Source organism: Sander vitreus, chromosome 16 (assembly GCF_031162955.1).
Source record: "Sander vitreus isolate 19-12246 chromosome 16, sanVit1, whole genome shotgun sequence".
NCBI lineage: Eukaryota > Metazoa > Chordata > Actinopteri > Perciformes > Percidae > Sander > Sander vitreus.
Window position 1 is genome coordinate 5,476,367 of NC_135870.1, and position 24,995 is coordinate 5,501,361.

At 41.3% G+C, this 24,995-nt stretch overlaps 1 protein-coding gene across 1 annotated transcript in view; it reads left to right on the top strand.

The window, feature by feature from the left end:
* Nucleotides 1–341: 341 nt before the first annotated feature.
* The window catches only part of LOC144531840 (synaptic vesicle glycoprotein 2C-like), a 47,629-nt gene continuing 22,975 nt past the window's right edge, over nucleotides 342–24,995 (top strand). The window contains exons 1-3 of the mRNA XM_078272155.1: nucleotides 342–488; nucleotides 9,023–9,932; nucleotides 21,022–21,202. Of these exons, the coding sequence (XP_078128281.1) occupies nucleotides 9,326–9,932; nucleotides 21,022–21,202 (788 nt within the window). The 5' untranslated portion in view covers nucleotides 342–488; nucleotides 9,023–9,325. The remainder of the gene's footprint in view (nucleotides 489–9,022; nucleotides 9,933–21,021; nucleotides 21,203–24,995) is intronic.

The following is a 24,995-nucleotide window of genomic DNA, read 5'->3' on the forward strand; positions in this document are numbered from 1 at the left end:
ATTGCACATACTATATATACATACTATATATATTCTTTGCAAAATTCTGCACTCAACCCATTCAGCCTCTTTTTTTAAATTTATTTTGAGATATATATATATATATATATTTTTTTTTTTTTAATTTCATATTAATGTTTAATATGTTTGTTTGTTTGTTCATGTATGCACCTTTCACCAAGGCAAATTCCAAATAGGCTATACCTATTGTGGCAATACAACCTTTTTTGATTTACCTCCGTCCTCTCCTCCTCCCCCCCATCTCACTCACGCTTCCCACCTCCCCCTCAGCCTCTCTCCTCTCTCCTCTCGTCTTCCTTGGACTGCAGCAGAGAACCCGCTGCTGCATCGGAGAAGACAAGAACCAAGAAATCTCGGCGCGATGTTTTCTATCTCCATCTCTGTCTCTGTGACTGTGTAGGGACGGGGGAACCAGGGAACGGGCGACTTATCGAGCTCGGTACGATGCACCTGGTCCTCTGCAGGCTGTGAGTATTTCTTTTCTTTTAAAAACGTGCCAAACTATAACTTCATCTCCCTCTGCACTCCGTTGTATATAGTGGAGCACAGATGGCATCTTTATCCGCCTTTTTTTTGGATCATTTCATATGCAAAATGGAAAGAGGAGATGTCGCATGCATCTGGTGATTAAAATGCCCTTGTTGAATAATGGCAATACATTTAGTGAATAAAGCCCCCGTGCGCTTTATTGACGGGAAAGTTAGGGAACTTTCTGAGAGTTGTTCAGCTAAAGCATCATTTAAACAAATCGCATCACATTAAATCAGAATAGCCTGTGTATTTTTATTCAGAGGATATTCTAAAACACGCACCTCATATGTTCCTATTTGTTTGTTTTATGAAACGCAGCAAAAAAAAAGGGATCTTGCGCATAATTTAACCTGCAGTTTAGCGACTTTCCAGATGTTACGTGTGTGTGTGTGTGTGTGTGTGTGTGTGTGTGTGTGTGTGTGGTGGTCGTAGTAGTGATGGTGCCGGGGGTGTAACCATCCTGACGTGCTCAATGGTCGCGGAAAGATTGGCACACACACACGCACGGCGGAAGCAACCCCCGAGCTTTCCCGTCCGCGGAGCGTGCACATGCAGAGAGAGAGAGAGAGAGAGAGAGAGAGAGAGAGAGAGAGAGAGAGAGAGAGAGAGAGAGAGAGAGAGAGAGAGAGAGAGAGAGAGAGAATCCATTACTCTGAGTCGCAGGGAGGGAGGATTGATTTCCAGGCAGCAGGACAGCCCAAGATCTAATTATAGGACGTGACTTGCGTCAAAAGACTCCGCGGTGATTGATGCTCCTTCCTGTACAGTGGTCTGTGGGCCGTGTTCAGCTGCTGGAGCCGCTGTGTCGGCTGCAGTTATAGCTACTCGGTCCAAGTGGAACAAAGAGGAGGAAAGTGACAGATGAGTTTTGCATAAAGCTGTTCCAGCCGGAAGGGGCGATTCCAGGATTATTTTTTTTTTTTTACAGGGGGGTGGCACGGGGGGGGGGGATTTTATCAGAATACAGCATAGAAATTCTTCTTAGAAATATAAGAAATGTTGGATAGAACAACACAGTGCAATGCTGCTAAATAAAACATCAAATTCATTATTAGTTACCCTTGTTTTCATTTTAAACCAATTGTGGCTCAGTCAGCCACTTTAAAAAAACAAACAATTCCAGTGCTGGTTCGATGGTATCAGAATTTTGGATAGTCGTCATGGAAACATTAATTGGTCATGTGACAAGGGCTGGGAAAATTGGCAAAACGGGCAGCCAAGTGACAGTAGCCTACTCTGATCCAGTGGAAATCACAATTGTCAGATTCACTGCACTCTAGCCCAATGGATTGGGGGGCATACATATTTTAGGGGGGGGTGCCACCTCGTGCCCCTTCGTGCCCCCCTTCTAGCCCCTGCCCACAGCAGGCTGAATGGGAAGTTAGATTAGAACAAACATGTAGAAATCTAACCAGGTGTTTGCTGCAGGACAGTTCTCTGACTGGATAAAGGTTCAGTTTGAATAGATATTTGTCAAACACCCGAGTCAGTAAATGAATGTTTGCCTCCTGTATGCTTCAGTGTTTGCTGTAGCTCAGCAGATGACAATGCAGGCTATTCAACAGTTATTATTGGTTGTTAACTCAGCTTCATCTAAACACAAAAGGAGGTTTGGCTTGCATGGGCACCACATGTCACGATGAGGGCCAAGGCAGAAAGCCAGGATGCATATCTGTCGGCCAATCAGTAGCCTGGAAAGAGGAGAGAGAAGAACATTGTCAAGCAATTCAAATGTGCAACCACGCTGAAAAAGATGGTTACAGAAGACGACCGAAAAGCACATGTGGATTCTTAATGGAAACACCGCTGAGTGTCCCTCAAATCTCACTGTTGTAGGTGATATAGTCTGTATGTTGCACTTTATGAATCCCAAGCTGCCGACTAGGATTCAGTTTATACATGCCAGCAAAGGTAAAGATGTTCAGTACAAAAATGAGTCCTAAGTTTAGTCAAAATACAAAAAACATAGGCTGTTTTTGGGCGAATAAACACAAACAGTCCAGCAGTCCAATTTTCATGAAGAGATCTTCAGTAGGGGCTCCGGGGCCCCTAGGGGGGCCTCCAAATTATTGTTCATTTTTGAAAGTTTTCTTCAAAAATTAAAATGTCTTAACAATTATTAGCAAATATAAATCACCATTGATGATCGGCTTACTGGCCTAACGTAGTCACTAAGGTAGCCATCCACAGATATGGTTAATCCTAAGGATTTGTATGTTTAACAATTATTATTTTAATAGCTTAGTATTCTATGCACTACAAAGGTATGCGTAAAGGCTTTATGCCGCCCTATACGTTATTGTAGGCCCAATTATTAATTTGCAACTTTATTTTATACAATACATGTAGTAGGGAGTCCCTGTTCCATCTCTCTTTCAGTTAAGGGGTCCTTGGTTTAAAAAACGTTGAAGACCCCTGATTTAGGATGAAAGTTTGCTTTGCTTTCGTTCTGAACACACCCTTAGAGGAGCTGGTAGGTTGTTAGACAGATTTTTGCTAGCTGTTTCTCCCTGTTTACAATCTTTATGCTAAGCTAATGGCTGCTGGCTGCAGTTTTCATATTTACTGTACATAGAGAATGATCTTCTCGCTTGACTAATTGGCAAGAAAGCAAATAAGTGTATTCCCCAAATATTTAACTATTCCTTTAATTCTGCCCAAAACAATGCAGGTGTATTTGTTTTAGTAAAGTGAATATCAAGGAAAAAACTTGACAGACAGACCCATTTCAATTTAGCCAGCTGCTATGGGCATCCACACAGGGACCCTCACAGCAGCTGGCTAAACTCCAGCAGCCATCATTATATACAAGCAACTGTGTGTGTGTGTGTGTGTGTGTGTGTGTGTGCGCGCGCGTCTCTAAGTAGGCATTTAGACAACTCAGAAAACTGCCCTGCATTAAAAAAATACAAGGGGCTGTCAGGTACTGGTGAGAGGATGTAATACATGCATTATGTACATGGGTATTTGCTGAACTACAGTACACATACCTTATCTGCATAACAAAAAAGTGTGTACTTTCTAGAGCTCTCAAAGACCAGGGAAGTTGTAAAACAAGGGAAGTAAGCATGAATGAAATACAGGGAGAAGTTGATCTGCTGCAGCTGTTGCAAACTTGATTCTCTTTTGTGTTTTTTTTTTTTTGGTGGTATTTGACCCTATTTCCAAGCAAATTTCTATCAATCAACTACAATTGACAAACTCTGGTCAGCATTGAAGAAATAAAGGAACACCATTCTTATTCCTGTTTTTTTTTTTTTTTTTTTTAAGTTTTAGCAGCACAAAAGCTGATCACAATTCTCTTTTAGGATATTGCATATAACTGTATGATGGTTTTTGAAGTCCTGCGTTTGTTTCTTCTGTCAAAACCTGACTTGTGCAGCATCTGCTGAGCTTGGCGTGTAGTTTTACTCACACAATGTGCATTAGCAACTGCCCAATGCAGCCATCTGTGGGCACCGCAGAACGCCTGTAGGGCTCTACACACACCGCTTGCATTTACATATCGTCGATCAGTGTGTTGCATGCAGATACAGGAGCTTCTCTGAGTAACTTGCATGTTAATATTCCCCACTTCAAAAACACAATTTCCTCCGAGAGTTTTTTGGGAATACAACGCTGCAGAAAACAAATTCTCCATTTCCTCCTGCACAGTGTGAGTATGTCTCCCAGTGTCCCAGAGAATGAACCTGCAGTGTGTATGTGTGTGTGCGCGCATCTGCGTTTGTGTGAGTGATTAATGAACGTAGCTGGATGGCGTCAGCGAGCCATGACAGCACGACTGCGAGGAAATCATTTCTCCTCTCTCCGTGGACTGCTGATTCAGAGCTCGCAGGAATTTTTTGCTGATTGCTAAAATCACATCATAAGGGTGCTGTTATAATAATCCCAATCACAGCAGATGGCGAGGAGAGTGGCCATCAAAAATGAAATGAAAGTGGTCATAGATGATGTTAGCTTGCCTGTTCATGGGGGGAAAGGCCAAGATTGTTTGGTTAAAATGTGGTAGCTTCTTGTATGAACTTAATGTATCTCCTACATCAGCAGTATGCGTTGTGTAAAAACGCTGTAGGTTGCTTCAAAAGATGACTGGACATTTGGACTTTAAAGAATTATTTCTCTGTAGCTCAAAGTGCATGAAAAGACTTCTAAATGTCAGCATTAATGACCATTTGCATAAGGAGTAGAAAGCTCAGCTCATCATGAATAATGAAATGTCAACGGAAGAGGAGTATCGTTCATATTCTGCATTGACATCAAGAAGATGACTTTGGAATTCTTGGACGGAGAGACGGAAGGATGGAGAGACTGAGAGCAGAAAGAGAGAGAGAGAGAGAGAAAAAGTGAAGAGAGATGGGAATCCACGATCAGCATGGAGTAGGTGAATTGAGACCAGGGATTATACACAGTCCTGGCTGCCTGTGTTGCACCATTATTCATTACCCCTCCGTTATAAAAAGTGCTCTCAGTGTTGCAGTGCAGTGAGTTCATTGGCTATTTTCTTCTTGGCCATTTGGTGCAGAAACTCTCCGAGCATATCATGAGGTTTATCACAGAGTTCGACCTTTAGTCTCAAACGTTAAGCACTCAGCTGGAGGAGCCGCGTCGCTGGGAATGAGTTTGGGGAAGTTTGCAAAAAGGGCCATGCTTAATGTAGGTAGAAAAAGACGTCTAATCCTGTAATGTGCTTTTTTGAGACAGTGTCATATGTTGAGCATTGACTGCCCTTTCAGTACACGTATTTGATTATTAGAACATGAAAGCTGAGAGGTGATGAAACCAAGGTAGATATAAACATCAGAACACACTCCTTTTACTGAAATACCGACTTGAAAAACTCCTCCCTTTTGCCTCCATGCTTAAACTAAACTGATGTGGGAGTTGATGCAGTGTAAATTCTGACAGCGGCAGAATCTTTTTCTTTATTGTCCTGAAGCCATAGGATGGGAAGATTTTTCTCGTTGGCCTTGAGTTTAGATGCATCCGTGGCCAGGGGGAATCAGTGTCTCATCATCTGGCCGTGCACAAAGTTAGTTAGTAACCCATTTCCTACTTTATTTCATTGCTGCATTGCACCAAAATCTCTCGGGCTGCTTTACATCGCTGTGGAGCCCCGCCGCTTTTGTTCAAATGACAGATCCCGCCTGATGTTTTATCTAATCCCGCAGAGCAAAGGTGAGCAGAAACACCATACATCAACCTGCCACGGTCTGTTTGGGCACTTAACCCAGTCGCAACACCTCAGTGTATTCTTTCCACTCCAGGGACTGCAGATACAACGAGAGCAGCGTGTTAAGCCTAGAAGATCTTTTTCTTTCTATTTAATGATGGACACAATCATATATGGCTGCATTGTGTCATCTTATCACTACTGACATTGAGACACTCTGGTATTGAATGCTACTAGAATACTGATGTAGAGATATTTCCACCATGGATAACTGAAACCAGAACATCTGTAAATGAATCATTTTACAGATGATATCATTTCTGTTTCAGATAAGATAAGATACGCCTTGTCTCCTATAGGAAACATTTGTCTTGGGCTGTCGAGAGAACAAAAAATGGCGACACATCGCACATGAACACACAATAAACATACAATAGTCTCATACAAAATGTGATCAACTACAGTAAACATTCAATAACCCACTGCACATCCTCCCCCTAATATTGCACATATATACTACCCAGATTGCACAGTTCCCATTACGGACCAAATTAAAAGATGCATTAAGCAATAAACACAAAATGCATCATTTATACACATTGTTATCACTAGGGATGTCCCGATCAAGTTTTTGTTCGGCCCAGATCTCGAGCCAAGTCCTTTTAATATAAAACAAATCTGATCAGAAACTTATATTTACCAACATTTTGATTTAAAAGAGTGTCTTGAAACACGCTTTATTTCACACAAACTACTTGATCCAAAAACTGAAAGCCCTGATTCCAAACTATTACTTTTATAATCTAAGATCTATATATATTAAAATGGGAGAATGCGAAAGTAACATGAAGCAATACACTAGAGAGAAGTATTGTTGTTATAACTAACTAACTAACTGTTAACAAAAACATTACTTTTAAAAAAAATATTCTAAATATATTATACACTCAAACTGATATAGATTATTTTAGGTGTTTAAAATGCATTTAGCTGCTGCCCCCGTCCACAGCAGTACATTGCTCATCTTCCGTGTCGGTATTCCTGCCTGCTTCTCCAAACCGGGGGCGTGCCGACCGCCATCTACTGCAGCTAACACACTGACTATGGAGAAGTAGCTCATACAACCCCACTTCAAAACATCCAAACTATCCCTTTAAATGCCTACTAGAAAGGTGTGTACACGTTGACTTGTGCTTCCTTTCTTTTTGATGTTGCCTTTCTTTAAATAATTGTTCATTTCTTATACTGAAGTTGCATTGTTAAAACTGTATGACAATCTATATAAGCATATAAAGAGAATTAAAAAGTAAGACCGGTGGGACCGGCCCGTTCTGGGAACGGCAAGGATTGGCGGGTGGATTACGTGTATAGAGCAACGGCTTATACATTGTCCCATACAAGCAGCCTAAAATCTTGTGTTTTATCTATTTTAACTGCTCTTTAATGTTTAATTTCTTATACTGTACTGTAACTTTTATTCTCGTATTTTATCTGTTTTTAATTTTTTAATGGTTTTTATGTAAAGCAGTCGTAGCTCAGTCCGTAGGGTTTTGGGTTGGGATCCCCAGTTCAAGTACGGCCGGTTCAAGTACGGAGTGTGGACTGGTGGCTTGAGAGATGCACTGTCAAGGTGCCCTTGAGCAAGACACCAAACCCTCAACTGCTTGGGGTGCTCATCCATGTGTAGCCCCCTCTCTCTGACATCTCTCCATTAGTGCATGTATAGGTCCTGTTTGTGCATGTGTGTGTATTTTGGGCCATGTGTGTAACTGTAACTATACAGATATATAACAGAGAATGCAACAGTGAATTTCCCCTTGCGGGGTAAATGTTGTCGTCGTCTTCGTCAAATATCCAAACTATCCCTTAAATAACAAAAGATGCAGACTGTATTAGATCAGTCAAATGGCCATGAAAATACTACTTCACGTGTCTGTTGCATGTGCAGTGTATCTGTTTGTACTCTGTAATTGCCCTGTCAACAACAGTGTTGCTGGATGGCTTTGTAGTGTAATGTGAGCGTCCAAAGCTTGCTGGTGTTTCTCCTGCAGCAGCCTGGTGGCCGCTGGCTGCAGTGTGGCAGACAGACATTTCCGTCCTGATGTGTTGACAGGTCTTCTGAGAGGCCATGCCACAGTGGAGAGAGCCCTAAGGAGAGTCAGTCACACAGGCTGACATGTAGTCCCAGCGTAGAAACACAGACATTAATAAGCTCTGACAGAAAACATGGTCTCAAAAGCCACATTTCCAAGAATGTAACATTTCTGAATGCTTAATACAAATGAATAAAAGATACCGGGTATGATTGATTTTTATCTAATTCAACTTAATTCAGTTCTTGGACTCAACACAAATGTGCACTGAATAAATAAAAAATCCTGGTATCATACCACATACAATACAAGCCTCTGTGTCGCTCAAAAGCTGCATCGGAGCTGACGGGAACTGTAGAGTCGGGCGATATCTGTGGCTCTGTCATTACGAGCGACCCCTTTCACATATAAAGAGTTTTGTGAACCATTGGTTATATACAAATATTGATTAAAGCAGCTTTAACACACACACATGAGAATAGCAATTATCTCATCCGACTCTTTGCAAGAAAGCCAATAAGCATATTTCCCATACTATTCCTTTTAGAATTTTAATCTCTAATTGAAAGAAAAAAAACAAAACATTAATAAAATACTGTGGTGGACTTTTGTATAACAGAAATGTTGTGGGAGTCTTGTTCAGAATGTGCTCTGATTGTAACAATTGTTCCTGAATTAAGGACCAGGAACACATGCCTTCGGTCAGACGGTGAGGGTCGCTGATGATGTTGCGAGCTTCCTGCTGTCACAACTTGTTTGACAGTGAATGTTCTGTATGGGTGAGAGAGGAGCCACAGACGCACTGTTTTTGTTGGCAATTCATTCAGCTGTCTGTAATATTTTATCTGCACTTGTTTTTGGCGATGGGTTTGCATCAAAACTGAGCAGAAATAGGGAAGTTACCTTTCGTTGGATATGATGCAAACAGTTGTGGTTCTCATAGGAAACAGAATTTTCTTTTCACAATACAATTAAAGTAGCATTATACAGTATACCAATGAATCATTTTATTTCCCTATTCTCTTCTTACTAATGCATTTCCACTTCATTAGTAGATTGCACTTTGCATCAGCTTCAGTTTGGCTGTCTCAGTGTAAAATGCTCTTTTGAAGTTCTGTTCAGTGCGCCAAGAAATATTGCAGTCAAGTATTTGTGACAGACAGCTTTTAATCATGCTAAACTTGCTTTTCTCTTTCTGTCCCCACAGGCTGTTGGTCTCTTCTGCTGAGCTCTGACAGGGCCGAGGATCTTTCCAATTTGAGATCAACTTTCTCCATTTCAGCAGTGTCTGGCTTCTCCCATCCAAAGGATTTAGACATCATTACTTAATCATTAGTGTCCTGGCAGCTGACTGGCTTTTTCAGCACTAATAAACTGCCTTAAGTCCTGCTCTGTCCGGGAATAGAAAGAAAGAATAGTCACCTTACATTTGTAGCATCTGGTGGAATAAATCTCAGGCTAAATAGATTTGAACTAAAATACTTTTAGTGCCAAATTTCTTTGTGCCAATATGGATGAAACACAAAACGGCAGGACTTCCTTGGCTAAAGGTGCCAAGGACATCGCTAAAGAAGCCAAGAGGCAAACTGCCAAAAATTTAAGCAAAGCTGTTGATCGTGCCTCAGATGAATACTCCACTCATCGCAGCTATAACCGCTTCCAGAACGAGGACGAAGAAGACGACAACTACAATACTTACGGTCAGCAAGACGGTCACTACGCCGACAACGCAGGCAACGACGAGGACGAGGCCTCCAGTGACGCCACGGAGGGCCACGACGATGAAGACGAGATCTACGAGGGGGAGTACCAAGGCGTGCCTGCCCACAGCGATGGGAAGCATCGGGACGGCCAGGTGGCTCTGGGCCAGCCGGTTTCTGACAGCCTAAAGAGCCGCAAGGAGCTGGAAAACGAGAGACAGGCCGACGAGGAGGAGCTCGCCCAGCAGTACGAGCTGATCATGCAGGAGTGTGGCCACGGGAGATTCCAGTGGCAGTTGTTCTTCGTACTCGGGCTGGCGCTCATGTCAGACGGCGTGGAGGTGTTCGTAGTGGGCTTCGTCCTACCCAGTGCCGAGACAGACATGTGTGTCCCCAACTCTGGTGCCGGGTGGCTTGGTAAGCATTTGCATTCCACACTTTTCTGAGTTGTTTATATTCGTACACAGATACATTACATGTCTCACCTGTTGGTAGTGGCCCCCTCAACCATCAGACAGGGACTTACAGCCTAAAGAGCAACTTTTTTTCTTTTTTTTTAAAGATTGTTTTGTTGGGCATTTTAGGCCTTTAATTCCACAGGACAGATGAAGACAGGAAAGGGGAGAGAGAAGGGGAATGACATGCAGCAAAGGGCCGCAGGTCGGAGTCTAACCCGCGGCCGCTGCTTCCTCCACAGTGCCGTGGAGGAGGGTCTGGCTAGTCCACACAGGGGATGGGAGAAAAACGTGCTCTGGTTTATTGGTATTTCTTTAAACCAATCACAATCGTCTTGGGCGGTGCTAAGCAGTGAAAGGAGCACCGATGCCTCTGCAAAATAGCCTCGGGAAGGAACTTGTTTTGGTGGAACATGTGTACGTTAAAAAGTTGTTTTAGTCGTGCAACAGAAAACTCAGATTCAACAGATAGTCTAGCTTGCTGTCTGGATTTACCCTGCAGAGATCTGAGGAGTCCTCCATAAATCCGAGAGTTTAGAACGACAACACAAAGAAGATTTACCCTGCAGAGATCTGAGGAGTCCTCATAAATCCGAGAGTTTAGAACGACAACACAAAGAAAGCGGAAGGTGACGGACATCCGGCCAAATGAGGGACATCGGGTGGAATTTCCGGCAGCAACGGAGCAATCCGTCGAGGATATAGACCACACCACAGTGTTAATTTTGACAGCAAATTCTGATTTAGTCTTAATCTTTTGAATAACACACCATTTAGTTTTAGTCTTATTTTAGTCATCTGAAATCTTTTAGTCTTAGTCTAGTTTTAGTAGACCAAATATCATAAGAGTTTTAGTCTTAGTCTAGTTTTAGACCAAATATTAGCAGATTTTAGTCGACTAAATCTACAGTGGACTTAGCTGACTAAATGTTTCTCCAGAATTTCCGGTCATTGGAAGTATCCATCAGTCTGTTATGGAATGGTATTAAGGTTTGAATATGCAATACACAGATTTAACGGTTCGTCCTAGACCTAGCTCTGACATTTCTGTTGTTCATGAGACGTGTCATTGCCCTCGGACCGGGTGCACTGCAAAACGTTAGCGTGTTGCTAACGAGCGAAGTCAACTGAAATCAGCCAAAGCTGTGTAACTAAGACTGTGCAACTAAACACAACTAAGTATAATGTAAACAACCCAACTGTTGTGAAAACGTCCTCGAAACTGTGTAAAGTTCTGCAAACTCGTCCTCTTGTGTAACTGCTGCTGCGTTTGTTTAGCTGCTGCGCCTGCATGTGCCGCGGCTTTTTAAAATGGCTCTTCTGCTTCCGCATAAATCAACCTACCCTCAAAGATTCGCTCTGATTGGATTTCTTCCCAACTTGTCCCACAAAAAAGAGTGGTTCTGATTGGATCTCTTCTCCATTCGTCCCTCTCTAACATTTTCGTCTCATTTTTATTTGTTGACTAAAGTGTCTGTTATATTTCGTCACAGTTTTCGTCATCATATCTGACTTTTTATTTAGTTTTTATTTAGTTTTCGTCCGTGAAAAAGGTTCGTTGACGAATATTTTTCATCATAGTCTTCGTCAACAAAATTAACACTGCTACACCAACTTTCTTCTCAATGTTTTTACTCTTTCAAAGCTCAAACAGCTTGTTAATATGAGTTCCGTGGTCCGAGAAAACTTTTTCGGTAAGTCCACGAGAAATTTGTGCTTTTGTCCTTGCTTTTCTCACTGGTTTGAGGGGGGAGAGGCTCAGTTGAAAAAAAGGTGGTGTCATATTTCCGTGCACCAATCAGAGTTTGAGCATCATTTGAATTAACATGATAAGGAGCCTACAGTCATGCTAGTTTTTCTGTGAGACTGCGCACGATGCTTTAAGCTAAATCTGCATGCTAAAATGCTCACAATAACAACATTGTGATGTTAAGCAGGTTAGGGTTCACGATCTTAGTTTAGCATGTTAGCATGCTAACATAAGCTAAGTAACACATAACAAAGTGCAGATGAAGCTAACTAGATGACATCTGTGGGGATGTTTGCTTATTGTCAGCCGTGTCAGTAAAATCTGATCAAAACACACCCTTCTAGTCCCGATGAAGCAGATTAGCGGAATAAAAAAAAAAAAGTTAAACTCTTAAGAATCTTTGATTGTTGCTTATTTAGTTTACATATTTAATGTTGTTGAGAAATACCTTTTTAATCAAGTTTTCAGGGGCATCTCAAATTTACAGTGAAAGATTCCTAAATGGATAACAGAATACTTAAAGTGACAACCGAACACAACGTGATTTGAAATCAGTGATTGAATGAATGGAAACATTGATAGAAAAAGGAAGCTGGTCAGTATTGATATTTACTGAGTGAAAGCTTAAAGCTAAATCTGTAAATGAACTGTGTGAGATTTAGATTCGGTGCCAACAACAGAGTGACTGTCAGACACAGTCAACATCCTGACTGTTGATGTTATTGGTGAGTGACAGAAACAAGTCCTAAATTTGATGTATAGTGAGCCATCTGAAGTTCATCTGGCACTGCCAGAAGCCAGCTGAAAGTCAACTTTGCGGGCACGGAGATGGATTCTGATACAGTCGGATGAAAGTAAATGACATGAAGTTCCAGATCGGTAGGAAAATTTGGGCGTTGATGAAATCAGTTTTCCTGCTAGTAACCTGCTAATGATGTGTGCTGTTTATGACCTGCAGGGCTGTGCATGGAGAGTATAGCGGTGGGTGACACTTGCAACTCTAATCCTGTTGCTTTAGGAGCTTGCCAACAGGTTGTCATGGCACCAGGTATTTGGGGTATGAGTAGGAGGTGTGTCATGCTACTGTAGAGCTCCCACACTCGGGAAAAGTTGTGTTTGTGTGCCACTAATGTGTCTGTATGCGATTTGGCTACATTATTTGTCTCACTAATATCAGAAATATGTCTGCACAGCACCGGCCAGCTTTCTTTATATATTTTTGTGTCTAGGCTTCGTGTTAAATCAAAGCATTAGTCACTTATCGTTCCAATATAAAGATCAAAAGAAAACATATTTGTTTTTGTCTTTTCAAGTATGATTGTATGGTTTTGTAACCCAAAAGAGAATGCCTACCTTGTTGTTGTTGTTTTTTTTGGAGAAGAATGGTTTATTATTCACCCAGATTTCTCCCCTATTGTGACTCATCTCTCAGTGGGAGACAGGATGGAGAGGAGAGAAAGAATGAGTCATTTTTACCAACTTACACACACACACACACACACACACACACACACACACACACCCACACCCCCCGCATTAATAAAAGATGTGTGTATATGCTCACTTGTGAGGAATAAACCTTACATCATAGAATTGATTGGTGTTTTTAGCACAGTTTCTCTGTGGCTGGTAAAAGAATCATGGGAGAAATAATAAAATAGAGAAAATGATACAGATATCATACAGCACAGGCAAATCTGGTTACAGCACAATCTTTAGCTCAAATTACACGGCATGATCTAATGCTTGAGCATTAAGCTGTCATTACAAATATAATTCATTCACATTAAATGGTTCCTTACTGCAAATAATTGAAGTATGTGCATAGGAACACAACCAGCTGCAGTAGCACACTGATGGGTGATGAGGTTTATTTTGGCTGGATCATATTCTGTGTGTTGCATCAACAACGTACACAAAAATAGATATTGATTTGGCAGAAAGTTGTTTTTCCAGCAGTGTGCAGGTGAACCAGTGTTATGTCAGGACGACGGCCGTGGAGTGTGTGAGGGACATGGGGGGGAGGATCCGACAAGCACTTTGTTTGAGGCATACTGACCCCTTGAATCTGAAATTATTTTCGAAAAAATAAGAGAATATTTTTTATAATGCATCAACAACAAACATCATTTACAAAAAAAATGCAAACAGGAAATATAAATGTAGCTTTTAATAAGAGCAGCAAACAGTTTTGTATAGATTCATCTAATATTCCAAATGCCATCCTGAACATCACTAATAATCACCAGTATTAGACTTTGTAGTTTATCTTTCTTTTTAATGACCATATTAAAAAGCTTGAACTATTTAAATCCAGTGTTATTTTTTTTTGGAGTAACTAATCATCTTTTTTTTAAGCAGCATATTCACTATACTGATTACTACCACACATGATTCACTGGTTAATTTAGGATTGCTTTAACTTAGTGTCACAAATGAAACAAAATAAAAAGGACAAATATATTCCAGAGTTCCCTACTCAACCTTTTAAACAAGGAACTAAAAAGCTGCAATATGATCATTTTACATTTATATTTTTACTGTACATCATTTTTCACCATGTCCCCTCCCCCCCAAATAACTCATTCATTCCTTCATTGGCATGCTTCGGTAGCATTTCTTCCTATAATCTACTCCAAATACGGTGCCTTTTGCTGAAAATGGCGTTCCCTTTTGATATAATACAAAAGGTGAGATGCTATCTAGATGTGGGATGTTCCAGGTTTTTCTCTCTCCCTGCTCTTGTCTGTCCTCTCTGTCACCCTCCTGCTGTAATCCCTCTCTTACACGCTCTCCGTCTCATAGCCGTGCCGGCGATCTGAAGATATGGGCTGGAGTTAATCTCTGCAGCACTGTGCTTCACTGCAGTTTAGCCATGGTAGACTGGCTCACGTACCCCCCAGAGAAAGAGAGGGAGAGAGCTGCTTTCATACACTTCCTATCAATGCCCTCCCATCTCTTCTACCTTCCACCACATGTAGCTTTTCATTTGTCTGCTGGTGTTTTCCTGCACCACAGTTAGCCTTTGAAAGGATGAAGCCGTGCTGCAGGTGTAGCATAGAGTGAAGACTTCGAGGAGTAAATCTGCATGACGGGCTACTTTTAGGAGCTTGTGTAATTGATAGCAATCTTTATTTTGTGTGTGTTTCAGTCACTTTACATGTGCAATCACAAAACACCATCGACAGGGGAAGTTGTAATAAATAGACTCTGCTGGAGTCTGAGGTCAACTAATTTTCAGTCCCTGACCCCTTTCTCTCTTCACAACAAAGCACCACCAGAGGATCTATTCATTCCGTGTCCGGGCAAAGGAACAATTCACTATGGATTTACCGTGAAACGTGATTGAGTTGTTGGTGTTTCTTGTAGTGTGGAGTAGCGAATAGTGTCTGCATGCGACTTTAACAAAGGAGCAGAATGAATCCTGTAACGTCTCAGTATGTTGACGGTGTTTGAAAGGTTACTTTTAAAATCTAATATGTTATAGATTAGCTACCCTGTTGAAAAGGCTAAAAGTAATGAATTACTTCATCAAAGTAATGGAAATTATCACTGTCCATTTTGATAATGATTACTTTTTGATCACTTTTCTAACAAATGTTTTAAACAGGGCATGGCAGACTCAGGTTGCTTTATTGAAACAAGAGAACCACTCTAAAACATTACATCAGGGGTGTCAAAGTCAATTTCACTAAGGGCCACACTGGAAAATGAGAATCGCATCAAGGGCCAGACATGTAGGGTTTATTGACATGCTTTTATTTAATCCAAAAACTTAAAAAATACTTTGACTGTATTATTGCATGTCTCATATAGTCTTCTCACTCACAGTTTGGACGCAACAGGTTCTCACTCCATCTCGTAAAATACGGACGCTTATTCAGGTGCCTTTCTCGTTGTTATTGACGCTCCTTTAGCGTCATATAACATGCTTTAACTAAACGCGCTTGGTCGGGACAACTGGCGTCCCTTTTGACACAGTTATGTTAAGGAAAATGTCGTTGGTGGGCTTACGTTTCCGTGACACGTGGGAAGAACGGGACGGTTGGGTTTAGGAAAAGGTCGTGGGTGGGTTTACGCTTCCGTGACACGCGGAAGAAAGCAACTTTAGGAAAAGTGACAAGTGTGTCCTTTTTCGTCGCTTCAGACGCTGACAGCCACTGTCCAAACTTCCGTATTTGGAGTGAGAACGGGTTGTTGGTCGACATGAAGTCTAGGTAGACCAAAAGTTATTGTAAACCAAAATTGATATGTGGGCCGGATCAAAATCTGTGAGGGGCCAGATTTGGCCCGCAGGCCTTGAGTTTGACACGTGTGCATTACATCATACACACATGATGATCTATGTATAACAGAATTTTGATACCACGTTTAGGTCATGTTGGAAAATAGCTTGAATGGAAATGTTGTTGCATTAATGCACCATGAAAGCAACTTGAATGTTCCAACTTGGGCGTGTTTTGTGCTGTGTTGAGTAGGGCTTGGTATCGTTTAAAAAATTATGTTACCAGTACCCTTAAAATGATACAGATCCGATAGAGTACTCCATTCAATACATTAGAGCTGTAAAAATTCAAAATGTTGTTGTACAATTACAGTGCTCAGCATAAGCGAATACACCCATGCTAAAGTTGACTAAAAAGAGGAATAAAAAATCTGCTTTTGGAAATTGATCTTGATGCCTTAATTTAAAAAATGAGTAAAAATCCAATCTTTAAGGACATCAATTTTCTTTGTGAATGAATAAGTAAGTACACCCCTATGTTAAATTCCCATAGAGGCAGGCAGATTTTTATTTTTAAAGGCCAGTTATTTCATGGATCCAGGATACTATGCATCCTGATAAAGTTCCCTTGGCCTTTGGAATTAAAATAGCCCCCCCATCATCACATCCCCTTCACCATACCTAGAGATTGGCATGGGGTACTTTCCATAAAATCATCTCTCAATGCAAATCAAACCAGCTATTAGGCTAACTGAAATACAACCATGTCAATCTCTAGGTATGGTGAAGGGTAAGTGATTTTGTTTTCTTAAAGCTATAGTGCGTAGTTTCTGTCTGCCCCATGAGGAATTCTAAGTAATGACAACAAAACTGTTGGCACATCCACATGATACAAGCCTTCCGTGATTGCGCACCATAGCCCCACCCCTCCCCAACGCAGTTGCTAGTAGCCAAGGAGGAAACGGGGGATTAAAAAAACATGATGGACACTTCAGAAGAGGTAATTATCTTCACTGGAGCTTCTGCGCGTGAAAGTCACCCAACGCCACAATCTTCTGAACATAGTCCTACTGAGAAATACAGAGAGAGTTGTGTGGAGCTGATAGTCATAATTAGCTTTGTAGCAACTCATTTGGCAATGGCTTGAATGTAACAGAAAAGTTACGCACTAAAACTTTAAAAAATCCCTCCCACTTTAAAGAGTTTAAATAATTCTGCCTTTGTCAGCTACTATTGATTTGATAACATTTAAAACAAAAATAAAACACAAAAAATAATCTCCACTAAAATTCCTCCAGTTTACGATCTACTGTGAGACAAGATGATTTCCATTCTCTTCATTGAATTCCCCAAAAATGTGTAATTTGTCTCTAAATGGTCTCAAAAAAGGAGGGATTGTTTCCAGTCTTCATTCTGTGGCTGATCACACAATTCCTGACTGATTCTGAACCCATCCTGATCCACTGATTGGCATGAACAATTAACCATTTTGCCTCTATGATAGTGGATAGTGCATTTAGCCTGGCTGGAGCTCTGTGTGGTCCAAATGTGTGTGACTGTGGATCAGGTGCAGATGTTATAACTTGTTCATGCATACTGTAAACACATGCAGTAGTAGATGAACTTTAATGAGACAGAAGTATTTTGAGTGAAGTCCACCTTTACGAAAACAAATCAGCAGGTGTTGGATGTAATTAAAACCCAAGGAATGTGCTGTGCTCCCGGGGGTCTACTCTCCCTCCCCCACTGCCTCCCCGTTTTCTGCTCTCATTCCCCGCTGTAACCAACCTGTCACTCACACTCGGCCCTCTGGGAATCCCCTCATCTGTTGAAATCCCGAAGCTCTTTACATAATGTCCTAAATGTACCCCACTGAGGAAATGAGCGCTTGATTCTCCCGAATACTGTCTGTCTCCTCTCATCCATGCCTGGACACTGCACGGCGGCGTGGAAAAAAAACAAAAAAAACAGAGCCGAGAGGTGTCAAGAGAGAATTAACCTTGCACATAAGAGCTAATTACTACAGCTGCAAGTGTGGCGAGTGCTGGAGACAACTTGAGAGTTAGCTGAAGTAATCCTTGTGGATGCGCAGTGAGAAGCTGCACACTGTACCGTTAAAAAGAGCATAGACACAGTCTGCTGCAAGCTCTTGCTTAAAAAGAAAAAGATTAGCACTGCGGTTCAGATCGGCTCACTTCAACTTAACTGAGAGTTCTTACGGATGTCCTGGCATCAAACCACAGTGTTTTTGCTACATGTGTTCAAAGGAAAAACGTTCTTATTTTCATACTAACCTCGAGATGTACAGTATATAGAGATGGTTGTGGTATTATTTGCCCAGAGATTTTTGAAGAAATTGCAATACAAAGGCTGTGAATGGAATTTAATTTGTAATGCTCGCAGCATTTAAATGTGGCTGTACTTGTAGTACAGAAAAAACAGTGATCTGGGATTGCCTGCACACGGCTCTCACCAACCATTCCCCAATACATGAAATACCATGTTTTTTCACAGCCTCATGCACCAACATGTACGCGGGCTGGCTATCTAAACAAAGAACAGAGAAGCTTGAGTTTAACACACACAGAAGGAGTGTGACTTCGTTCAGAATTCATACAGCCCCTTATGGTGTGTCTTTGCAGAAACAGTGTCCTCGTCACTCTGGACATATAACAGCTTTCTTTTGAACTACTTTTTACTGAAAAAATAGTCTGCAGCAGAGATCCTATGTACGTGCATTGCATCATCATTGTTTTTAGTTCTAGTGATAGGACATAAGACATTCAGTTGTTAGTGTGTTACCTGCACAGGGTCAGACAGTTAAACACAGCTATTGTCCCTGTGCTCCACGCACAATGCTTTTAACTGACCCTCTCTCATTTACATAAAAGACCTGCAATCTAGAGGCCTGTGGGGGCTTTAAGGTCTGACCTGAGTTTGAACCCTGTGGAAAATCACAAATCCAATCACACAATGCGTCTCAGATGACCCATCACTCTCCCTCTTTATTACACATACAAACCCAGGGTTAGGGGAGCCATAAAACAAATGGGCAGGTTTCAGCAGATAACATGTTCTCCAGTACATGCGTTCAGATGCATTGTTTGTGTGTCCTTACACCAATCAAAAGATGTCACCAGCTTGTGCAGAATGCAGCCGTTTTGATATCCACTTTGATATTTCTAAGCTAGCGCTAGTGTAGCTTGCTCTTTATATCCTGCCACCTATAGGAGAGCCTTCTCTGCAGCAGCTGTGCATAGACAGACCCAGTAGCTGTCACCTGTAATGAATCACTAGCTCTCAGCATCATGTCTGCGCAGCTTGATAAGACCTACTTTCAGCGTATCTGTCCCATCACCACAAACACGCAGGAAGAAAAAAAGAAAAGGCTTCCTTTCCTCTGTCTGCGTTCTTTCTGGTGCTGCCTCGTCAAACAATCCCATCTCCTCCTCCAAACACATTAGCATTTTTATTAGCACGTAGAGAGTATAGTGGATTATTTACTGGCCTGACAACCCCTACCCTTCTCCGCCAGCCCGTCCTTTATGCTGCATTTTGCCGGGAACAGGAAGAGAAACAACCCCGACTTCCTGCGGAATAAAAAAGCAGCAGGAAGAAATGGATGTCTGGCTTCGAGGTCAACTACTGCTCTGTTTTCCCCCACAGTCACTTTCAGGGAGTCAAATCTTCATTATAATGTGAGAAATGCTTGTTTTACAGACAGCGGTTACTAAAAACATATTGAAGTTCCATATGAGATACCAGTCAATAGATAAATGAAATGCAAACACACCTCCCATGCAAAATTAAGCATGTTATTGCCTGTGCACATTGAGCAGCTGTTATAACTTAATCCTTTTACACTGTGGTTTGATCATAAAATGTGGTTCCGCAATGCTTGCTGTTAGAAAATGGAAAACTTTACCTTCAGGCCTGTCAAAACACCAAATATAGAATTGATCTACAATGTTGTTAAGCTCAACAAATCGATCCCAGCTCTGCTATTTATACATTTCATGTGACCTCTGTGTATTGTCGATGGCTGGAAAATAACAGAACCAATTTCCGTGTGATCTCTGGTATTGATGCCCCTAATGCTTCAGCTGATGTTTAGCAGCTGTGTGTGTATTTGTGTGCCACTCTATATGCTTGTGTGTGTGTGTGTGTGTGTGTGTGTGTGTGTGTGTGCATGCATGTGTGTGTCCAAGACTGATGCAATCCTAGACAACTAATGTCACCAGGTGTCAGACCAATCTAACATGCCTTTCATTAATGTGTAATGGACATGTAGCTTTTTATATACTGGCTTAAATTGCTACAGCTATGCTACATTAGCTTTATTGTGTAGAAATGTTAGCCTGGTCCTACCAGACTCTGGTACATTTCATTTGTACAGAGAGTCTGGCCACTCTCCATTGACGAGTGTTAACTTCCTTGAAGGCGGGTACTCTGTTGAAGTTTAAAACTATTGGATCTGCCCAGAGCCACTCTGGATCTGCCATAACCAATCGCTAACGTTTGGTCGTGACGTCGGCTTAGCATCGCTAGCATTGCTAGTACGTAGGAGGGCGGAGCCAGGCTATAGAAATGTAGACGTTTGGCGGAAACTGGCACTTTGAAAACGATTCTCAGCATCAGCATTGAAACAATAGAATGATGATGAGATGAAAGTTAAAGCTAAAACTTACCTTAGCTTGTGGTGACGAACCCACAGATTATTATCACCCAACTCTGCAGTTCCCTTCATCTCTTCACAGCGTTTTAGCGTCTTTTTCTTTCAACTACTTGTTTTACTTACAGTAAGTAAGTACATACAGTACATACGGTAGATCCAGACCAATATATCGGCCTAGCACATCGATTGTAGCTAATCAAAGATAAATCATATTGGTCATAACATTTTTAGAAACAGTGTCACGATTAGATATTTTGTCCACCAGAGAGCACTGCAAACTGTCAAATGTCCCGCTAATCTAAAATATTGCTACATGGATGTGTGCAAACTGTCTCTGCTTTTCTAAAGTGTAATGTGTTTTATTCACTTAACAGTTCCACTCTGTCTCTCCCTGTTTCCAGGTAGCATTGTGTATCTGGGGATGATGTTTGGGGCCTTCTTTTGGGGCGGCCTGTCAGACAAGCTGGGCCGTAAACAGTGCCTGCTGATATCCATGTCTGTCAATGGCTTCTTCGCCTTCCTCTCCTCCTTTGTCCAGGGCTACAGCATGTTCCTCGTCTGCCGCATGGTGTCTGGCTTTGGGTGAGTTCACTCTTCTCTTTTCTTGAATATTTGTCCCATTTTTGTCTCTCGTCCTCAATGTGTGTGTGAGAGACTGAAGCCTCTCTGAGGGCTTCTCCCTCTCCTGCCTGATCTCTCTGTTCCTCCAAAGTCAAAGCACACGACAAGAGGTTGTTCTAGCAGCCTGGCACCGACCCATCTTCATCCCCTGAGTGTGTGTGTGTGTCTGTGTATGTGTGTTTGTGTGTGGAACAAAGCAAAACGAAAACGTTTGCAGAAATGAGCCGAGCACGGTAAATGAACATCGTTTCAGTGTTGGGGTGGTCTGCTCTGATAAACGACACACCCTCCCATCACAGTGATCTGACGTCGCAGGTCATAAATGACTTATAAAGGTCACCTCCATATCAAATGTCAAGCTACTGAGCAAGCCAAATCATATGAAACAAGCATAATTATGGGACACTGTGTCATTACATTTGAGTTAGTGGTGATGGTCATTTAGGTCTATAATGAACCTCAGATTACATTAAAGTGCTCATATTGTGCTTTTTGGCTTTTTCCCTTTCCTTTATTGTGTTATATATCTTTTTTTGTGCATGTAATAGGATTACAAAGTGAAAAAGCCCAAAGTCCACCCCAAAGGGACTTACCATCTCCAACAGAAAACACTGTTCACAAACTGCTCCAAACAACTCTATTGTAGTCCAGCCTTTACTTCTGTGACAATTTTTGCGTCAACTTGTAACACACGTTATAATGCTCACCTAGCTGCTAGTCTGGCACACCCTCAAACCAAGCTGGTTAGAGCGGAGGCCCAAAGAGTTCAGATAGTTGCATCGCCATGTCCAGGAGACTGCAGAATTAAAATGTTACGTATGAAAGATTAATTTGTTAACATTTAAATAATTTACCACTCTGAAAAGTCTTGCTCCGGTCTAGGTTGCGAAGCTGGTTCGGGTTGTTCTGCCTATGTTTCGGGATCAGACTCAGGTTAGAACATGTACGGCTGAGCTGAAGCCATGGTTACCGGCTGAAGTGGGTTTGTTTTTGATCACGCTAGCTTGCTTGTCAGGGCCCGCCCTACTCTGCTTCTGACTGGTTAGTAGTCCTTACCCAGGTACTGCGCATGTGCGACTCCCAACAAAGATGGAACAGAAGTGAGATGCCAGCAATGTGCAGTACAATTGTAAAATTAAACCATGTAAACCTATTCCGTTACACCCTCTAAATACAATTATGAACCTGAAAAGAAGCATAATATGAGGTCTTTTTAATTAATAAGACCAAAATTTAACTTAAAGGTCCAAGGCATGAAAATTTCACTTTGAGGTTTTTTAACATTAATATGAGTTCCCCCAGCCTGCCTATGGTCCCCCAATGGCTAGAAATGGTGATAGGTGTAAACGAGCCCTGGGTATCCTGCTCTGCCTTTGAGAAAATGAAAGCTCAGATGGGCCGATCTGGAATCTCCTCCTTATGATGTCATAAGGAGGAAGGTTACCTCCCCTTTCTCTGCTTTGCCCGCCCAGAGAATTTGGCCTACCAGTGTGTGAGAGAGAGAGAGAGAGAGAGAGAGAGAGAGACACACACATCATGGCTTTCAAACAAGCAAAGTGGCAGTTGGTCAAGGCCACACCCACACTCTCCACCTTGCCCCCCCTCTCTCCTCCTCAGTAGCTACAGACACAGAAATAGCACATCCTAAGGAAAGCTCACTGTGGGACTGGCTCTAGTGGCTGTAATTCTGCACCAAGGCTGAATTTCGGGAAAGAAACTTCAGATACAGTATTAGGAGACCACTAAGGTCTATATAAAAGAGACTTCAGATACAGTATTAGGGGACCACTGAGGCCTATATAAAAGAGACTTCAGATACAGTATTAGGGGACCACTAAGGCCTATATAAGAGACTTCAGATACAGTATTAGGGACCACTAAGGTCTATATAAAAGAGACTTCAGATACAGTATTAGGGGACCACTAAGGCCTATATAAAAGAGACTTCAGATACAGTATTAGGGGACCACTAAGGTCTATATAAAAGAGACTTCAGATACAGTATTAGGGGACCACTAAGGCCTATATAAAAGAGACTTCAGATACAGTATTAGGGGACCACTAAGGCCTATATAAAAGCATCCAAATAACACCATGTCATGGGACCTTTAAAGTCAGACAAGGCTGTTGTGGCTCTGAAGGCATTGTTATGATCATGGATGGATTACTGAACACGCCTGTAGGGTTAAGGGCCCTGACCCTGAGCCGCTAAATGACAAAAAAATTACCTAAAACAACTACAAACGACCCAAAATGACTACAGAGCCACAAAACGACCACATCGAAAAGTGAGATGTCTACGGTAAAAATAGATGCAAAATGACTTAATGTAAACGCAAAAATTACCACATAGAAAAAAACTACTAACAACAAATGCAAATCGGCTGCAAGAACGTGATTACCATGGCAACGATCAAAGCTTCGAAGCAACAACAAAAACTAGATGCAAAACCACCACCAAAAGACACAAAGTGACCACAACTAGTCTGTGCCCATCGTCATAATGCATAAGCCATGCTTATGATTGCTTCAAAAACAAGATGTAATAAGAACACATTATTTTCAGGCTGCCTTCCAGAGAATCCTAAAATCTATTTGAGTGTGTAGTTTGTAAATATCTGCATCTCTTCCATCACAACCCACAGGCCCAGCCTGTTGCTAGTACACACAGTTTGTTCAGGCGGGAGAGTTACCTGATTTGCACTCGGCTCACTCGTGTTTATTTACCATTACGCCGGTTATCTATCAGAGTCTAAAAATACCCCAGCTTCTATCTAAATGGCTTTGTGTTGAGTTTTTAATTAGCAGCTTTAGCTTTTATTTCATCACTTAATTCTCAATCTGTATGCGGGTACATATCGTCTTTTTTACAACCTCAGTCTGGGAAAAATATGATCCGGCATCGAGTGTTGTTGCAAGTTTGACTAGTTTCTGCTTGTTTCATTAAGATTTTCCCTACTTATCGTGAGACTTTGGTGTTTTAAAGGGTTAGTTTGAATTCACCAAAGTCTGTATCTAAGACACTGACTATGGAGAAGTAGCTCATTAATTAATTGTCTCAGAAATAATTGCGATTAACAATATAATTGTCTCTTTCAGTCAAATTTAAAAATATTAATGTACGTATTACTTTTGCAAACAAATCCAAGTTTTGAATGAATCCTATGAATATCTTTTGGTTATATCACTGTCATGTGACCCAAATAATGTAAAACATAAGTACACTATTACTATTAAGTAAAACACCCCTCTTTATTATCATAAAAACATTATATTTCTTAAATGAGCATAACATTGACAATTACAGTCAACAGCCATACCTCTTAGGATCTTGGCTAATGTTAGCAATAATTGCAAAAGTTTAATATTTTGAGACAATTGACGTTTCATAGAAACTTTTCATTTTTCTGATGACTATTTGTCTGGTTAGAAGGTTTCTTCATGTTGAAACATTTAAACCCGTTCAGATTACAGATCATCTACAGTCTGTTGGAAACAAATGAAGTTTTGAATGAATCCCAAATAATGTAGTAACACTGGTACACAGCCTATGAAGTAAACCACGCCTCTTTATTATAATAAAACATTGTATTTTTTCTTCTTAAATGAACATACTATTAACAATTAACATCAACAGTCATGCCTATTAGGACCTTAACTGGACAGTGGTGGCCTAATGGTTAAAGAAGCGAGCTTGTGACTGGGGTCGCCGGTTCAATCCCCAGACCGACGGGATAAAATCTGGGTGAGGAAA